General features: G+C 41.3%; 1 protein-coding gene across 1 annotated transcript in view; it reads right to left on the reverse strand.

Annotated features, from left to right (window-relative positions):
- Nucleotides 1-15,784, reverse strand: part of arhgef18b (rho/rac guanine nucleotide exchange factor (GEF) 18b) — a 79,605-nt gene that overhangs the window by 31,669 nt on the left and 32,152 nt on the right. Inside the window, exons 11-14 of the mRNA XM_058072732.2 lie at nt 6,690-6,757; nt 4,633-4,678; nt 770-947; nt 499-605 (exon numbers count right to left, since the gene is read on the reverse strand). Of these exons, the coding sequence (XP_057928715.2) occupies nt 499-605; nt 770-947; nt 4,633-4,678; nt 6,690-6,757 (399 nt within the window). The remainder of the gene's footprint in view (nt 1-498; nt 606-769; nt 948-4,632; nt 4,679-6,689; nt 6,758-15,784) is intronic.

The following is a 15,784-nucleotide window of genomic DNA, read 5'->3' on the forward strand; positions in this document are numbered from 1 at the left end:
ATGATGTACTACTCTCGTGGGCCTTTAGGTGTCGGTAATGCATACTGTAACTGTTGTTGTCTGTACTGTAACAGTGTTGTCAATTTGACAAACATCATTATGTAGACAGACATGTTTACTTTCACTATCCCAGCAGTACACTGTGAAACTGGTGAAGCAAATGTGCGTACCAATGGACGGGCGGGAGCTCCAAGTGATGCAACAGCAGAGAGCAATTTATGAGGTCTGATTTTTCATTTTTATTTTTTTATAGTAGGCAGTTTTGGGATGCAAATGTATGATGCTTTAGAAGCCATATTGTTTTGAGAATCCAAACTCTTTACTTATCTGTCCCCAGCAACTAGCTGGAACTACTTTCCTCAGCGCCCAAATCCCACCAGAATTCCTCTCAGGACACCAAGTGGGGAGTGAGTTGCTGTTGACGGACCTCACAAGAAAACACCTTCCAGCCCCTCCAGACTGAACAGGAACCAGGCTGTAAAAAGGTGGACAGCTTACCTTCCACTATGATGGACTCGGCGGTGGAGGGAACGAGGGAAATGGTGTCTTCAGTGAAGCGCTTGGAACGAAGAGCATCAGTTTCATCCATCTCCCCAGAGAGAGATCTGAAGGATGACAAACCACAGGTCCTAATTAAAATAAATGCTCAGGAAGAACAAATAGCTACACTATTTCTCTGTCCGGGCTTATTTATTCATACGGTAATTCTAAGATCCTTCATTTGAGGCACATTCAACAGCATTGAGAAGGAAGTGGTGATGTCACTGACCCTGAGCTGCTGGGGTTTAAAGTCGGGGATGCGGGAGAGGTGGCGCAGTGGGACGCACTCGGCTGGATATTTGGTCCCCGAGGAATGATGGTCATGCCGGGGGGGCTGGGAAAAGTTGGGTTCCCATTCAGGGTTTGTGAGGAGGAGTGTTCGAGTCCTCGGTCCCGGTCCTTTAGTGCTGGGAGAGAAATGACCCAGAAGTGAGATGAATGTATGGAAAAATGATATGATGACACCCAATAACACCCATTGAAGTCATCTGTTTCCAGTTAAGCATGTACAGGCATCCCTCATTGCATCACGTTTTTTTTTTAAAAATGAATAAAATGGTGACACAAATAAAACAACAAATAATGACAAACCGTGGATTAGGTGTAGACATTGCATCACATCACCATCGCATGCACTGAGTCAAAGAGTGAAAAGACCAAGTTGAATTGAATTCTTACTACTTTCTTCTCCACTCAGTTTAAAAGCTTAAAAAGGTAAAGTGCACTTTTTTGGGAACTTTATCATCCACAATTCTTATGTGAAACATGAACACATCTCTCTTTTCTCGGAGTTGTAAAGATAGAAAAAACGCTAAAAAGAGGCAGGTAAGAATGCACATAATGGGACACACCTATCCCGTCTAGAACTACTGATATTAAAACACCTCCAACAAGGTTTTATATCCTTGCTGCAACCATGTAGTAACAGGCACATTCATGAAAACATGTAATACTTACAGTATTGGTGATGGAGATGCACAGTGAATATGAATATATCAATATGAGTGATATGAGTGAATGTAGTAGACCTTCAAAAAAATCTAAATATCAGAAAAAACAAATAAGGAACAAGAACCGGGATATACGTAACTTTCCCACTTTTGGACAGATTTAGTAGAGATACTCAATTGTTTTAGGCCACCATTACATCTACACTGCAAAACCGCTGCTCAAGCTCTGCAACCATTCTGTCCAGTGGGCAGTCATCAATTATATAATAATCATTATTATATTATTAATTAGCCTATTACTACTACATTAGCCTGCTTATTGGCTTGCTTATTAGCCTGAGAGAGAGAGAGAGAGAGAGAGCGAGAGAGAGAGAGACAGCGAGACTGAGGGTGGGAGTCGGGAGAGGTTGCGAAGACGGAAGAAAGCAGAGTGTGAAATATGTGGGATTGGAAGGGAGTGTGTGCCTTTGGGTGAGTCAGGGATGACTCCAAGGCTCTTAACTTGGGGAAACAGTAGGAAGTAAGAATCCATCAATTTGAATAGTAAGGGGATGGGCCAATGAGTGTGGAGAGTGAGAGCCTATAAGTAGAGCCTATAAGTAGAACTTCACATTATTAACATACAAGCATATTGAAAGTTTGAGCATATTGATGAACATCCAGTTAGTGATGGCTTGAAGACAGTCAGTCAGGGCAGTAGGGGGGCTGTTAGGGGGGGCTTAGTTGCAATATAGATCTGGGTGTCATCAGGTTGCCAAGATGACACACCTTTCAAGTGCATGAGTGCATGAGTGCCGACAGCCCCAGACTGTGAAGGATAAAATGATGGGTGCTCCCTTGGGTTGCCAGCTACAGTAAAGTCTCGTTATATCGATATCGGTTATAACGAATTACTACTTATTACGATACTATTTTCATTTCCCGGCAAATTTCTAGTCTTTTATGATATAATTAGTTCCGTTAGTACGATACCCGGTTATTATGATAATCCGGTTACTACGATGCCCTTTTCATCTCCCGCCAGCCAATTTGGTCTGCTTATATCGATACAAAAGCAACTTAAATCAATCTTTGCTTAAGGATTTCAATACCAAAAAAGAACACGGCGAACCAACTGACATAGCATACACACCTATTCCAACGAAGACACAAGCGTACAAATACATGTATTTAATTGTGTTGTATTCAGATATCTTTTTATCGCTTGCAATAATCACTGTTTTTCATATGTACATGCTGGCGTCCTTTATGTTAAGGAAATTTTTCACAGTTTTTGCTCTATGGCAATATGCATTATAATCTTAAATGATGTCATCATCCCCAAACATCCTTTCAAATGATGGAATAAGAAAAGTGTCCAACATGTCAACATAAACTTGTGCATTTATTGAAGATGTAATGGCAGCCATCTCCCCAGTGCCTTTACCTGACATGCAGCCCCATAGCATCAGTGACTGTGGAAATTTGCAGGTTTTCTTTAGGCAGTCGTCTTCATAAATCTCATCGGAACGGCACTAAACAAAGGTTCCAGCATCATCCCCTTCCCCAATGCAGATCCGCGATTCATCACTGAATATGACTGTGGATGACATCCAGTCATCCACAGTCCACGATTGCTTTTCCTTAGCCCATTGTAATCTTGTTTTTTCTGTTTAGGTGTTAACGATGGCTTTCATTTAGCTTTTCTGTATGTAAATCCCATTTCCTTTAGGTCAGTGGTCTCAAACACGCGGCCCGCGGGACACTAGTTTGAGGCCCCCGCTTTGATATGAAAGTTTAATGGCAGTGCGGCCCGCGCAAGTTTGATATGGATGCTATATGGTATCATGTACCCAGAAAAAATTATTACGTTTGATTCATGTTCATGTTAAAGGTTAAATAACTGTTAATAGTTATCCTCCCTATCTGTGTGGAAGTGGTAAGTTTTTGGCTACTTGAGTTTAAAGGAAATAACTTGAAGGCTACCGTTTAGGTCGCTAGCTCTCTAGTTTGCGAGTTAGCATGTGTCTCAAGACCCTGCAGTTGCACAATATGTTGTAAATAAAAAGAGTAAAAATGTGACTATAGTCGTGTTTTGTCATGTCTACAGGGCTCTAATAATGCTTTGTTAATTATAATCTGAAAAAAATAATTTGTCTACCCACCAACTATATGTGGTTTCCTAAGTTTTTATTTGCCGTTTTATTATTATTATTATCATATTTATTTATTTATTACTGATTGATTGATTTTCTTTGTTCTTGATTTGATTATTTATTTTTCATCTTATTTTGTGTAGAAAAATAAAAAGTAAGATATTTGAGAACAGTGGAATGTTTTATCAGAGCTTTTCTTGTAGAAAATCTAAACCAAAGTGTATTCATTTTTCTGTTTTTAATAAATGCGTTTTTTGTTTTTTTTTGGAAAACCTGATGCGGCCCAGTCTCACCCAGACCCGAGCTCCAGTGGCCCCCAAGTAAATTGAGTTTGAGACCCCTGCTTTAGGTGGTTTCTTACAATTCGGTCACAGACATTAACTCCACTTTCTGCCCATTTGTTCCTCATTTGTTTTGCTGTGCATTTTCTGTTTTCAAGCTTTAAGTTTTCTGTCTTGATGCTTTGATGTCTTCCTTGGTCTACCAGTATGCTTGCCTTTTACAACCTTCCCATGTTGTTTATACTTGGTCCAGATTTTAGACACAGCTGACTGAACAACCAACATCTTTTGCAACATTGTGTGATGATTTACCGTCTTTAAGAGGTTTGATAATCCTCTCCGTTGTTTCAATTGACATCTCTTGTGTTGGAGCCATGATTCATGTCAGTCCTCATGGTCAACAGCTCTCCAAGGTGTGAGCACTCTTTCTTAACTGCAGACTAATGAGCAGATTTAATTTGATGCATGTGTTCGTTTTGGAAATGGAAATTTACAGGTTGATTCCATATTTTTTCCCTTTTTCTTTTTTTCTTGATTTCTTTTAGTGTTTCTTAAAGCCAGAAAATTGCAGTTTTAAATTACTTTAGTTTTGTGGCATTTGTGCAATCTGTTTTTTTTTCTACAAAATTAAACAACTGAATGAACGTCCTCCAAGACTGGTGATTCAATAATTTTTGTCGGGGGTTGTATAAGGTGGAACTTTAAAATGAATTGATTTATACTCACCAAGATTAGGGGAGCCAGACAGGCCAGTCCTTGATAAAGAATCTCTCTGTGTGGAATAGAGAAGCACAGCATCAGATTTGTCCAGGCAGTCCCACTAACCAGGTCAATTGCAAAACCAAAACAAAATACTTTGACTGTGACTTCTTACAGCGTAAAAATATGTCCTCAAAGAATGACTAATTTGACTTTTGACAGCACTTTTAATGTTTGTCTATGTATGACAGAGCACTAGGGCCACATTGAGAAAAATTGGAGATTTGGAGAATGAAATTTCCGATCACGTTTGTAGTACGTTACTACTTCAATCTTAACTTTGTCATGTCATGTAAACCTTCTTCCTTTCACCTTCCTTACCCCGCCCCTCCACATGGCCAAGGCCAACGGTCACATACCCCTATTTCATAGCTGTCTCCGGCAGTGCCACAACTTTATTCTCCTAATATTAGTCTTTTTTTCTTGTGAATTTCCGACTATTCTTGTATATTACAAGTTTTGTTCTTGTAAATTTAGGACATATATATATATTCCGAAAACGCTCCTACAAAGTCGCACTCATTGTATGATTCAAGAGTTCATAATGATGCCTGCTCCAGTCAAAAATGTATAGTTTGTAGTGAAAGACAAGTCCTATGTACTATTGTGGTCACTGGGCATCAGTAATGTGGGAGACATCACCTTAGAGACGGACATGCCATGGCTGACATCAAGTGGAAAAAGTTTCGTCTCTCATTCTGTGTGGAAGTGGCTTCGTTGTCCTCCTTCCTCACTCCATTTCAAACAATTAAAGGGGACCTATCATGCTCATTTTCGGCCCTTTCTATTGAGTTGTGGACTCCTATAGAGCAGCTACACATGATAACCCTCACAGAAAACGCTCTACAACTTCCAGCATTGGTTTGAATTTATTCTAAGCTAATGGTAGCTTGTGAGCTACTGGCTGGAGAACTCTTCGAGTTCATACGCAGATGATTCAAAGAGTTCATTGAATCATACTTGGCGGAATTTCACTTCACATTAGAGAGTCTGGAAACAGTTAACCTCCATAAACGAGGGACGACCATACGGAGGTGCCCAAAGGTTTAGAAAGTGTTGGTTTTCATAAAGTGAGCTGCTTCAGCATTTTTAGATTACATTTGTCAGATGGTATATTGTGACTATCTTCAACTTAGTTGCCACTTTTGTCTTTGGAAAAGGCATTGTTAGTCAAACTGTTCTTGGACGGTTGGCAGAAGTTGCCCTGGGATGTTCTTTTGGTACCATTCTTTACTCATGGCTGTACAAAATAGTGAGTGAGTCCACCCCCTTGGCTCAGAAGCAACCCCACACATGAATGATTTCAGGAAGTTTTACTGTTGACATGACTACGGACTGACTGGAGCGCTCACCCTTTCTTATCTGGACAAACTTTTTTTCTGGACGCCCCAAACAATCAGAAAGGGGATTTAACAGAGAAAATGGTACGCCAGTCTTGAGGAGTCCACTGCCTGTATCTGTGCAGATGCATTCACGCCTGCCTGCTACCATTCCTGAGCTAGAGTTGCACTGGTGGTGCTCCAATCCCGCAGCTAAATCAATTTTCAGAGACAGTCAAAAGATCCGCTGTGGCGACTCCGAAATCAGGAAACAGCCAAAAGAAACACAACAACTGAACGTCTCTCCTGCATGGTTGGTTTAGGTGCCATTCTACTCACAGCAATAGCCTTGTATGTGAAGCTCTTTCTGAGCCAAGCAATGACGACTGCATGTGTTTCCTTTTTATCCCAGATTATAACAAAAGATGATGTCACCTGCGCCTTTTGTGGCAGGGCTGAAATGCAGTGGAAATGTATTTTGGTGGGATTAAGTTTAATTTCATGACAAAGGTGGACTTTATTGGCATTCAGCTTATCACCTTTCATAACATTTTGGAGTACATGCAAATTGCCATCATACTGTAAAAATAGAGGCAGACTGGGTGAAAATGAATCATTGGGTTTGGCCATGACTGTATTTAGGCTACTTGGGCAGGTCCACTGGACTGCATCCATTGTTTGTCTACGCTTCAGTGAAGTGTTTACCTTGTTCTTGGTGCTGGTGCACTCACCCAGCAGAGACTTGCAGCTCTTGTGAACATTCACAGCACAATCTGAAAAACAAAAACAACTTATAAACTACTATAATGTAAAAACAGAACTTTTTTTTTAAAGAAATATCTTTTCAAACATAATTTGAATGTACTGTAAGTGGATGTGCATCTTTATTAAATGTATTATTGCTTGTTCCTTGTTTTGGTAATAAACTGCAGGTTTCTTTTCATACAAAACATTTTGTATAAAAACAAGTATTCTCTCTAGGAGTTGAATTCAAAAGAATATGATGATAAAAACACTGACACCAATGTCATCTGGCTACTTTACCCTGAATGCTAAAAAGGTAGACAGATCCCAGGTCACAGAAATGCAGTCATTACTATGCAACATGTGATTCCAACCAAGCAGAGAGAAAAGCTGGTTGAACAATAACAGTGTGGTCTGAAACACACGCAGAAAAAAAGGCACAAATAAATGGCAAAGCTAGAGAAGCTTCTCTACAGAGAGTCGGGTCCATTGTAAGTGGGCATGTGTTGAAGAGCCGAGCTAATGCAACACATACACAAAGACTTAACTAAATGAAGTGAGCCGCTAAAAAAAATGTATCAAATGCAAAATGAAAGCAGAACTTGTGCTCACACAGACAACGATGCTACCTCCACCATGCCTGATCGGAATCAAGACGATTTAGCTCTTTCTCGTTGCCAGCTATTTACCATAGACAATAATGGCTGTGTTGAGTCATTTTCAAACAGTTACTCCACAGCTACGCCGATGATATTCAACTATACATTTCCACCACCTCCATCAACTCCAACATCCACTCCACCCTCACCAACTGCTTAACTGATATCAAAACTTGGATGGAACTAAATTTTCTTAAACTTAACAGTGACAAAACAGATATTATCAACATCGGTCCCAAAAACAAAACAACAACCACCCATAACTTCTATCTTCAATTTGACAGCGCCACCCTCACTCCATCCCCGCTCATTCGCAACATTGGTACCCTCGTGGACCCCACCCTTTCATTTGAACCCCACATCAAACAGTTAACCCGGACAGCATTTTTCCATCTTAAGAACATAGCCCGACTCCGTCCATCACTTACATTCTCTGCCGCTGAATCCCTGATCCATGCATTCATCACCTCCAGAATGGACTACTGCAACAGTATTCTCTAGGGTACACCTTCCAAAACCCTCAACAAACTACAATATATTCACAACTCCGCTGCCCACCTCCTCACCTCCACCCGCTCCCATCAACACATTATCCCTGTGCTCCAAAACCTCCACTGGCTTCCCGTTCCCCAACGCATTCACTTCAAAGTTCTTCTCATAACCTACAAAGCCCTCCACGATCTGACCCCAGTTTCAAAAAACCACTAAAAACCCACCTCTTTAAATCTGTTTTTGATTATACCTGACTGCTGTGCCCCGCCCCGCTTTTTCTCGTGTCTTGACTGTGTATTAACGAATGAATGTTGTATTTTGGTGTATCTTTTGCTCTGTTTGCTTGCTTTTGTTCAACTCCATTCTTCTGTGAAGTTTCTGAGTATTTTGAAAAGTGCTATACAAATAAAATGTATTATTTATTATTATTATTATTATGTATCAGGGCTAGGCACGGGCCGGTATGAGATTCAGATGGTATGGAAGTACAATGTTTTCACTTCATCATGTTATATTAGCGTATTTTAACACAGGACATGACCATGTATTCCCACACAGTGACCGTGCTGGGCCTCCACTTTCTCTAATACCTTCGGATGGTATGATGCAATATTTTAGCACTTTAGAAACTGTGACATTTTCACACCGTGGTATACCTGCTGTGTTTAGAGCCTCCAGGTAGGAGGCGTAGAGGAAGACCAAAGAGGAGGTTTATGGATGTAGTGAAGGAGGACATGAGTAGTTGGTGTGAGAGAGACAGATGCAGAAGACAGGGTTGGATGGAGGCGGTTGATTTGGTGTGGCGCCCCCTGAAGGGAAAAGCCCAAAGAGAAAGAAGAAGAGGTATACCTTGAAATCGATAACCAGCCCGTGCCAAGTCACGGCCAATTTTACTGTGGCAACACAGTTTACAGTGCCGTGGGAGACACCGTCCCTCACAGGACGAGGGCTCATAGAGTAGAGTAGCGCGATGCAAAGAGGTTATTGTTTGAATGCGGTTATATGGCCGCGTGTCAGAGTCAGCATTCCGGGCAACAACACAATGTAAACACCAACACGAACCATACCAGCAACTTCCCCTAACAGCTGATCCGAAAGGCTTCTTCTCTTCTGCAGCCGACAAAGACGAGGACAGAAGCAGCAATTCCAGCCATGCAAGCAGTGACTCTATGGCAAGATTCCCATTTCCATTTGTAGCTCAAATCCTCACTGAAATCCTTCCCACTTATCTGGTCACTTATGACCCATTTCTGGCCACGCCTGAGGAAAAGTCAACATAAACTGGCTTCATGACACATAGTGTTTTTAACACTATTGCAGTATTACTCAATAGTTACGTAAAAGGAGCTCATAAAAGGAGCTCAGCAGAAACAAGATCACATTTTTACCTACACTGGAGAATTGGAACCTTGGCTTGACTTGCAGATCTTCAACAGAGCTCAAATACACAGAGGAGGGAAACAATATTTGCTAAGGCCAGAAAACAAAAAGATAAGACCCTGACAGGTAAGCAGATCTGCACATAAAAACAAGATAATTCCAGCGTCATCCCAGAATATCCCAAAGGCAACCCTTTTAGGAAAGAGCGGTGATGGTGCTCCAGCTGTAACGACAAGAATTTTGCTTGGTGGAGGTAAAAGATTAGCCAAAGATAAGCAAGGACACCGTGTTTTTCTGTTTGCTGATATCACGGCTCTTATCAGCACTCAGACCACCTCACAGTGTGACGGTAGCACGACTTATAGCAGGCCGATGGCAAAAAAAAAAAAGCCACCCATGTGAGATGAGAATATAAACAAAACACATTGGGGCATGGCTTCTACAAAAGGAGTGTATCAGTAAAGAAGCGTTTCATTTACAGGAAAGACAGTCACAAAGTTACACAACATTTTGTAACAAAGTCATCATAATAAAATAAGGTTGTAAATGTGATTTTATTTTATAAAATGATGACTTTTACCCCCGATATTGTGACTTTAGTTTTATAAAACTACATCTCATATAGCAGACTGACACCCACAATAATACACCTAATTAAAATAAATATAGTCTCCTGTGGCAAAGATGTGCTGTACAGCAATCCCTCATTTTATTGTGGTTCATTCGTTCCAGACCCGACCACGGTTCAGTATTAATAAAAGGGAACATTTTTGTAGTTATGGCAAGCTTCCAATCTTAGAAATACAAACATTATTAGAGCCCTCTCGACATAAAATAATCCCCCTACAGTCACTCCTATTACCCAATATAGTAGACATTCATTCATTTTCTACCGCTCCTCATGAGGGTCGCGGGGGTGCTGGAGCCTATCCCAGCTGTCTTCGGATGAGAGGCGGGGTACACCCTGGACTTGTGGCCATCCAATCACAGGGCACATATAAACAAACAACCATTCCCACTCACAGTCATACCTATGGACAATTTGGAGTGGCCAATTAACCTAGCATGTTTTTGGAATGTGGGAGGAAACCGGAGTACCCGGAGAAAACCCACACATGCACGGGGAGAACATGCAAACTCCACACAGAGATGGCCGGCTTTACATTCGTATTATCAATACAGTAGACATAACAAGAGTAAGCCCCCCCGGCCCCGACAGGTTCATTGTGTGTTTTAAGCAATCTGCACCACTCCAAATGTCACAGAGTGGCCATTAAAAGCAGCAACACAGCCGACAGCATTGGCTGACTTTACAACAAGGCCGAGGCTGCAAAAGACAGCATTGAAAACAGCACACTATTCTCCTTTGTTGGCACATGAAATAATTGACGTGCATTGTCCTGCTCTCAGCAATTTAATGCATCAACAAGAAGCAATTAAATGCCCTTCCTGCAATAACACCATTTGAGTGCGAATGTGTCGCTGTGTGTTATCTTCACTGGCAATGCGGGCTGAGCAACACTGTAGATAAGAAGGGGTGCTTTCTTCCAGTGAAACATGAGCACATTCAGCAGCCCTTGTCTTTTTCTCAGGGCCGCTGACCTCATGTCGTGTCTTCAAAAAAAAAACGTATTTCCTCATTTTACTCATGCTTTTATTTCACTCAATGCCCCTTTAGTAACATTTACATTCCCATTATTCTTTTTTTATACCACATTACTCAAGCTACCGGATTACTGCGGGGACCACTTCCACACGGAATGAGAGAAGAGATTTTTCCATTTCAGACATGCCATGGCTGACTCCATACTAATCGCAGCTTGCTAGACACTGTAATATTTGGTAGGTCAAACTTGGTCCAAAAAGTCGAGTGGTAAACCGTAAAAAATGTCACTAGCCACATGAGGAGTTTTTCTCTTTGCGAATGACCTTTCTGAAAACAATGGTATACATGGAAAGAAATATTCCAATCTCTTGTCTACATGCACTGCTATAATCAAACAGAATAGTCAATGGGGCATGCCCAGTAAAGCATAAACATCAACATCACGTGATACCAACTTCCCCAAATTTTTCTTTCACTTGTTGGAATAACTCCGTATTGACAGTTTTTCGAATTTAATTTGGATCAAAAACAAACTTTCCACAGCAGTCCATTACCGATTGCTGGCCTCCATTTTTAAAAGTGAAGAACGTCTGGATCTGCGTGTTACGTCATATCTGAGCATGCGCTGAAAGAACGCACCCGGGATCAATTTAAACAGGAAAAGATCAAATTCAATCTTGCTAATATTTTATAATTAAACTCAGGACATGTTTTATATAAATATATATTTTCTTTTTTAATAAAACTGCACTTGTGAATAAAGTATAGAAGGGTTTAGATTCTGTTCCACAGATGGCGGTAATGCACACGAAAGCTGCTTGCCAACCGCCAATAAACAACAGAAGAAGAAAAACGCACCCTGACAACTTTCCGTTTGAGCGAGTACAAGATACCTCAATCGGATTGGGGAAAGGAATATTCCACCCCCATGTTCATTCAGATTGGCACTTTTCTTTGGGAATGAGGTGTATGCAAAGGTTCAATTCTTTTTGTTTCATCAAATAAACCAAATGCAATTGGAATATTTGGGTCCATGTATACGTGGCTACTGACCCTGAGAAGGATGCCATTGGCTGTCCGTCAAGACACAGCACCATCTTCGGTTGTTACTGGTGCAGTCTAAACCATTTGACAAGGATTTCAAGAACAAAAACCGTCTTCAAAAAACCTAGTCTCCTTCAAGGCCGCCTGAGATGTTTGCCCACACAGCACAGTGGAGGGGGTGCCATCATAATCCTTAAATAGAATAATGGAGCTTTGGGTTGTGCAGGGGCGTCAAACAGCAGTCGGCTATGTGTAGATGTTGCAGGGGGCATCCCTCATGACTTTTTTTTTTTTTCAAAAGGATTACACTGCACTTCACAAAAGACTTCTTCCAGAAGAATAATGTCACTCCCCTTGTCTAAGTCTAATGGAGAACATTTGGGGATGGATGGCAGGGGACGTTTACAAAAATGGACATCAGTTCCAGACAGTGTGTGCCCTCCGTGAAGCCATTTTCACCACCTGGAGCAATATTTCCACTGGTCCTGGAAACACTGGCATCAAGCTAGCCCAAAGCCATTTTCCAGCTCATTTACAAAAATACTCATTCCTTTTTTGAAATTGAATTACTATTTCAGGGTTGTTGTTATTTTAGCTCACGTTTTAAACTTTTGATCAGTTGAACAGTCTAAGAGAGTCTAAAGCCAAGAAAGTTGGCTTTTCCAAAATGGACTGAAAATAATCAACGTTTTTGGACAGTTTGATGCTGTTTCAGGGGCTTCCAGAGGCAGATCATGCGTTTCGAGATGCTTATAAATTAGATTCTAGTTAACTCATTCATTTTTCAGGTGACAGACATTTCCTGCGTAGTAGCAGACGAGGCCCTCCACATGCCTTGATGCATGCACACATAAAAAAATGGTTCAAAACTGTGTTTTTAAACAGCGATATTTGCTTCTTCTTTCACTTTGGGCTTTTCTCTTCAGGGGTCGCCACAGCAAACTAATCTCCTCCATCTGTCTCTCTCACATCAACTACCCTCATGACCTCCTTCACTACATCCTACATCCTCCTTCCTGATCCTATCCATCCTGACAGTGATAGTTGCTATTGTTGAAAATGCTCGAGGTTGCCATTCACTCCTTGACACATACTGATCATCCTAATCCCGCTATCTTGTTTATTTGCTAGCAAGCTAGCGGCCGTCTCAAGTCTCGGTTGTATAAGAGTTGCAATGTGGTGTGAACAATCAATAATAAGAGTGTAACGGTGATTATATGGGTGTTACTTCATGTCGACAGAGTTCTAATAATTTTCGAACCCGTAATTACAATGTCAAACATGTTTTCTATGCTCCAACTACCAAAATATTCCATTTATTAACATTGAATCCTATACCTTGGACATTCTTTTAACGTGGTCAGGTCTGGAATGAAATTGAGGGACGACTGTACACCGGAAGTTGGGCACATGCTAATTGAACTGTCCCAATACTTTTGTACACCACCAATCAAAAACATTGTCACTTCTTAAAGTAAGGTGTCATGTCCGAAGAGTGGCCCGAGATTATTTTCAGGGTGTTATTTTTTTATTTTTCACATGCATCATAGCCAATGACGACAATGACATTGACAATGATGTCAACTAAAACCCCACTACAACTCACCATCATAAACATATTGCAGATTAATTCATTTTTATGTGTTGAAATGGGGAAAAACATATATTTCTGAATAAATTGGACTGAAATGGACTGTGGCATCACTCTCGGGTCTTCAACCAGAAAAGTAGAGAGTAAAAAAACGCCATCAAGATAGAAATGGTGACAGTTTGACATTGGAATAGACATTTCATTGTTTCAAATGGGAGGATACATACAGTAAAGTCTCGTTATATCGATATCGGTTATATTGAAGTACTGCTTATTACGATACTATTTTCATTTCCCGGCAAATTTCTAGTCTTTTATGATATAATTAGTTCCGTTAGTACGATACCCGGTTATTATGATAATCCGGTTAATACGATGCCCTTTTCATCTCCCGCCAGCCAATTTGGTCAGCTTATATCGATACAAAAGCAGCTTAAATCAATACCAAAAAAGAACACGGCGAACGGCTGCTTCCAGTCAACTTTATTTTTCCACACTTCCACCACCAGAGCACAGCACACACACCAATTCCCGCACTTCCTGGTTCACAGGTCATGCTCAACCCGCCCCACATAGCTGGCCAAACACATGCCTGCAACAGAAGAACCAACTGACATAGCATACACACCTATTCCAACGAAGACACAAGCGTACAAATACATGTATTTAATTGTGTTGTATTCAGATATCTTTTTATCGCTTGCAATAATCACTGTTTTTCATATGTACATGCTGGCGTTCGTTGGTTCTTCTGTTGCAGGCATGTGTTTGGCCAGCTATGTGGGGCGGGTTGAGCATGACCTGTGAACCAGGAAGTGCGGGAATCGGTGTGTGTGCTGTGCTCTGGTGGTGGAAGTGTGAAAAATAAAGTTGACTGGAAGCAGCCGTTCGCCGTGTTCTTTTTTGGTATTGAAATCCTTAAGCAAAGATTGATTTAAGCTGCTCGACATTGTTCTATACTATAGAACAATGTCGAGTGCATTATTGCCCACTTTTAATGCAGTTCGGCGCAGGATCGGATATATCGACAGTCCGGTTATATCGATATTTTTTCCGACTCCCGACAATATCGATATAACGAGACTTTACTGTACATATGATAAATATGAAATAGGAAAATACATACATATAAACAAATCATCCAGGATTGGATTGTGTTTCTGGTGTACTATGTCTTCATCAATTACCTGACAAATCAGATCACCAACCACAAAGTAAAAAAAACACCACCATGATGTGTGAGGCAGCCATAATCCTCAAAAACAGGCAAAGCAGTGATGCATGCAAGAAGGGTCTGTGCCAAACAAGGTGTGATGACTGAGACCCAGAACCCAAGGGGGGTGGGTGGGGGGGTCTGTTATGCTCTGGTAGACCTGCCAAGCACAATCACAATCATGTGACCCAGAGAGACCGGTCAGAACCCAGAAAGACAGCCAAGAATGGTCCCAGCATACATTCCAGCAGGGCACTGGAGGAGCAAAAAAGGCATCACCTGCTCTGACTGCGGAATGATAAGAATTTCGCCAGAAAACATGAAACATGAACACATCACGGATTATGTCATCCTGTAATCCCACATTTCTTCCTGTCTGGGATGGTCATTTAAGGGCGGGTGCACAACACGGAACCAAGGTAGGATCTTAATTAACCACATAAGAAAATAAAGAAATGTTTTATGTATGTAAATAAAGAAATGTTTTAATAACACTGAGACTGATGAGCATCAAACTGTATGAGCTAACGTTGTTAGCATCACCTGTTGAGCCTCATACAAAAGTGTACCAGCAGAAAACTGGCAACCACACACAAAGTTAACATCAGAAGATGTTTTGGCCACGAATACAGTTTGTTAGAAAACAGCACATTTATGTTACTTAAAGCCAACCACATAAGTGAAGATGTTCGGGCAGGCGAGCTCGCTAGCAACAGGCGGCTAGCCGTTAGCTAGCTGTAGTGATGAAGATGCGGGCTAACTGGGATGTACGCTGAGAAAGTTCATAAAACGTCAAATTTAACTCGGCCTCGACCTCTAAACGTGGACCCATATGTACAACTATAAAGAGATTTGTCGACTACACTTCGAGTGTGGTTGTAGAGTCAATTGAAGGAAACAACGGGAATGATCCACCTGATCGCGCTACAGTCGCCGCTTCTTACCGTTAGTGACAAGCAGCCCCCGGTCCGGTTCGTTCGCCAACGCTCACAATGAACATCAGTGTCCCCGCTAGGTCAACATCTCCGTTCGGTAATTGACGGCTGAAAGTGTTCACCGGGCTTTCTTGTT

This window comes from Doryrhamphus excisus, linkage group LG4, assembly GCF_037039965.1.
Source record: "Doryrhamphus excisus strain RoL-2023G ecotype Guam linkage group LG4, RoL_Dexc_Guam_v1.1, whole genome shotgun sequence".
Lineage (NCBI taxonomy): Eukaryota > Metazoa > Chordata > Actinopteri > Syngnathiformes > Syngnathidae > Doryrhamphus > Doryrhamphus excisus.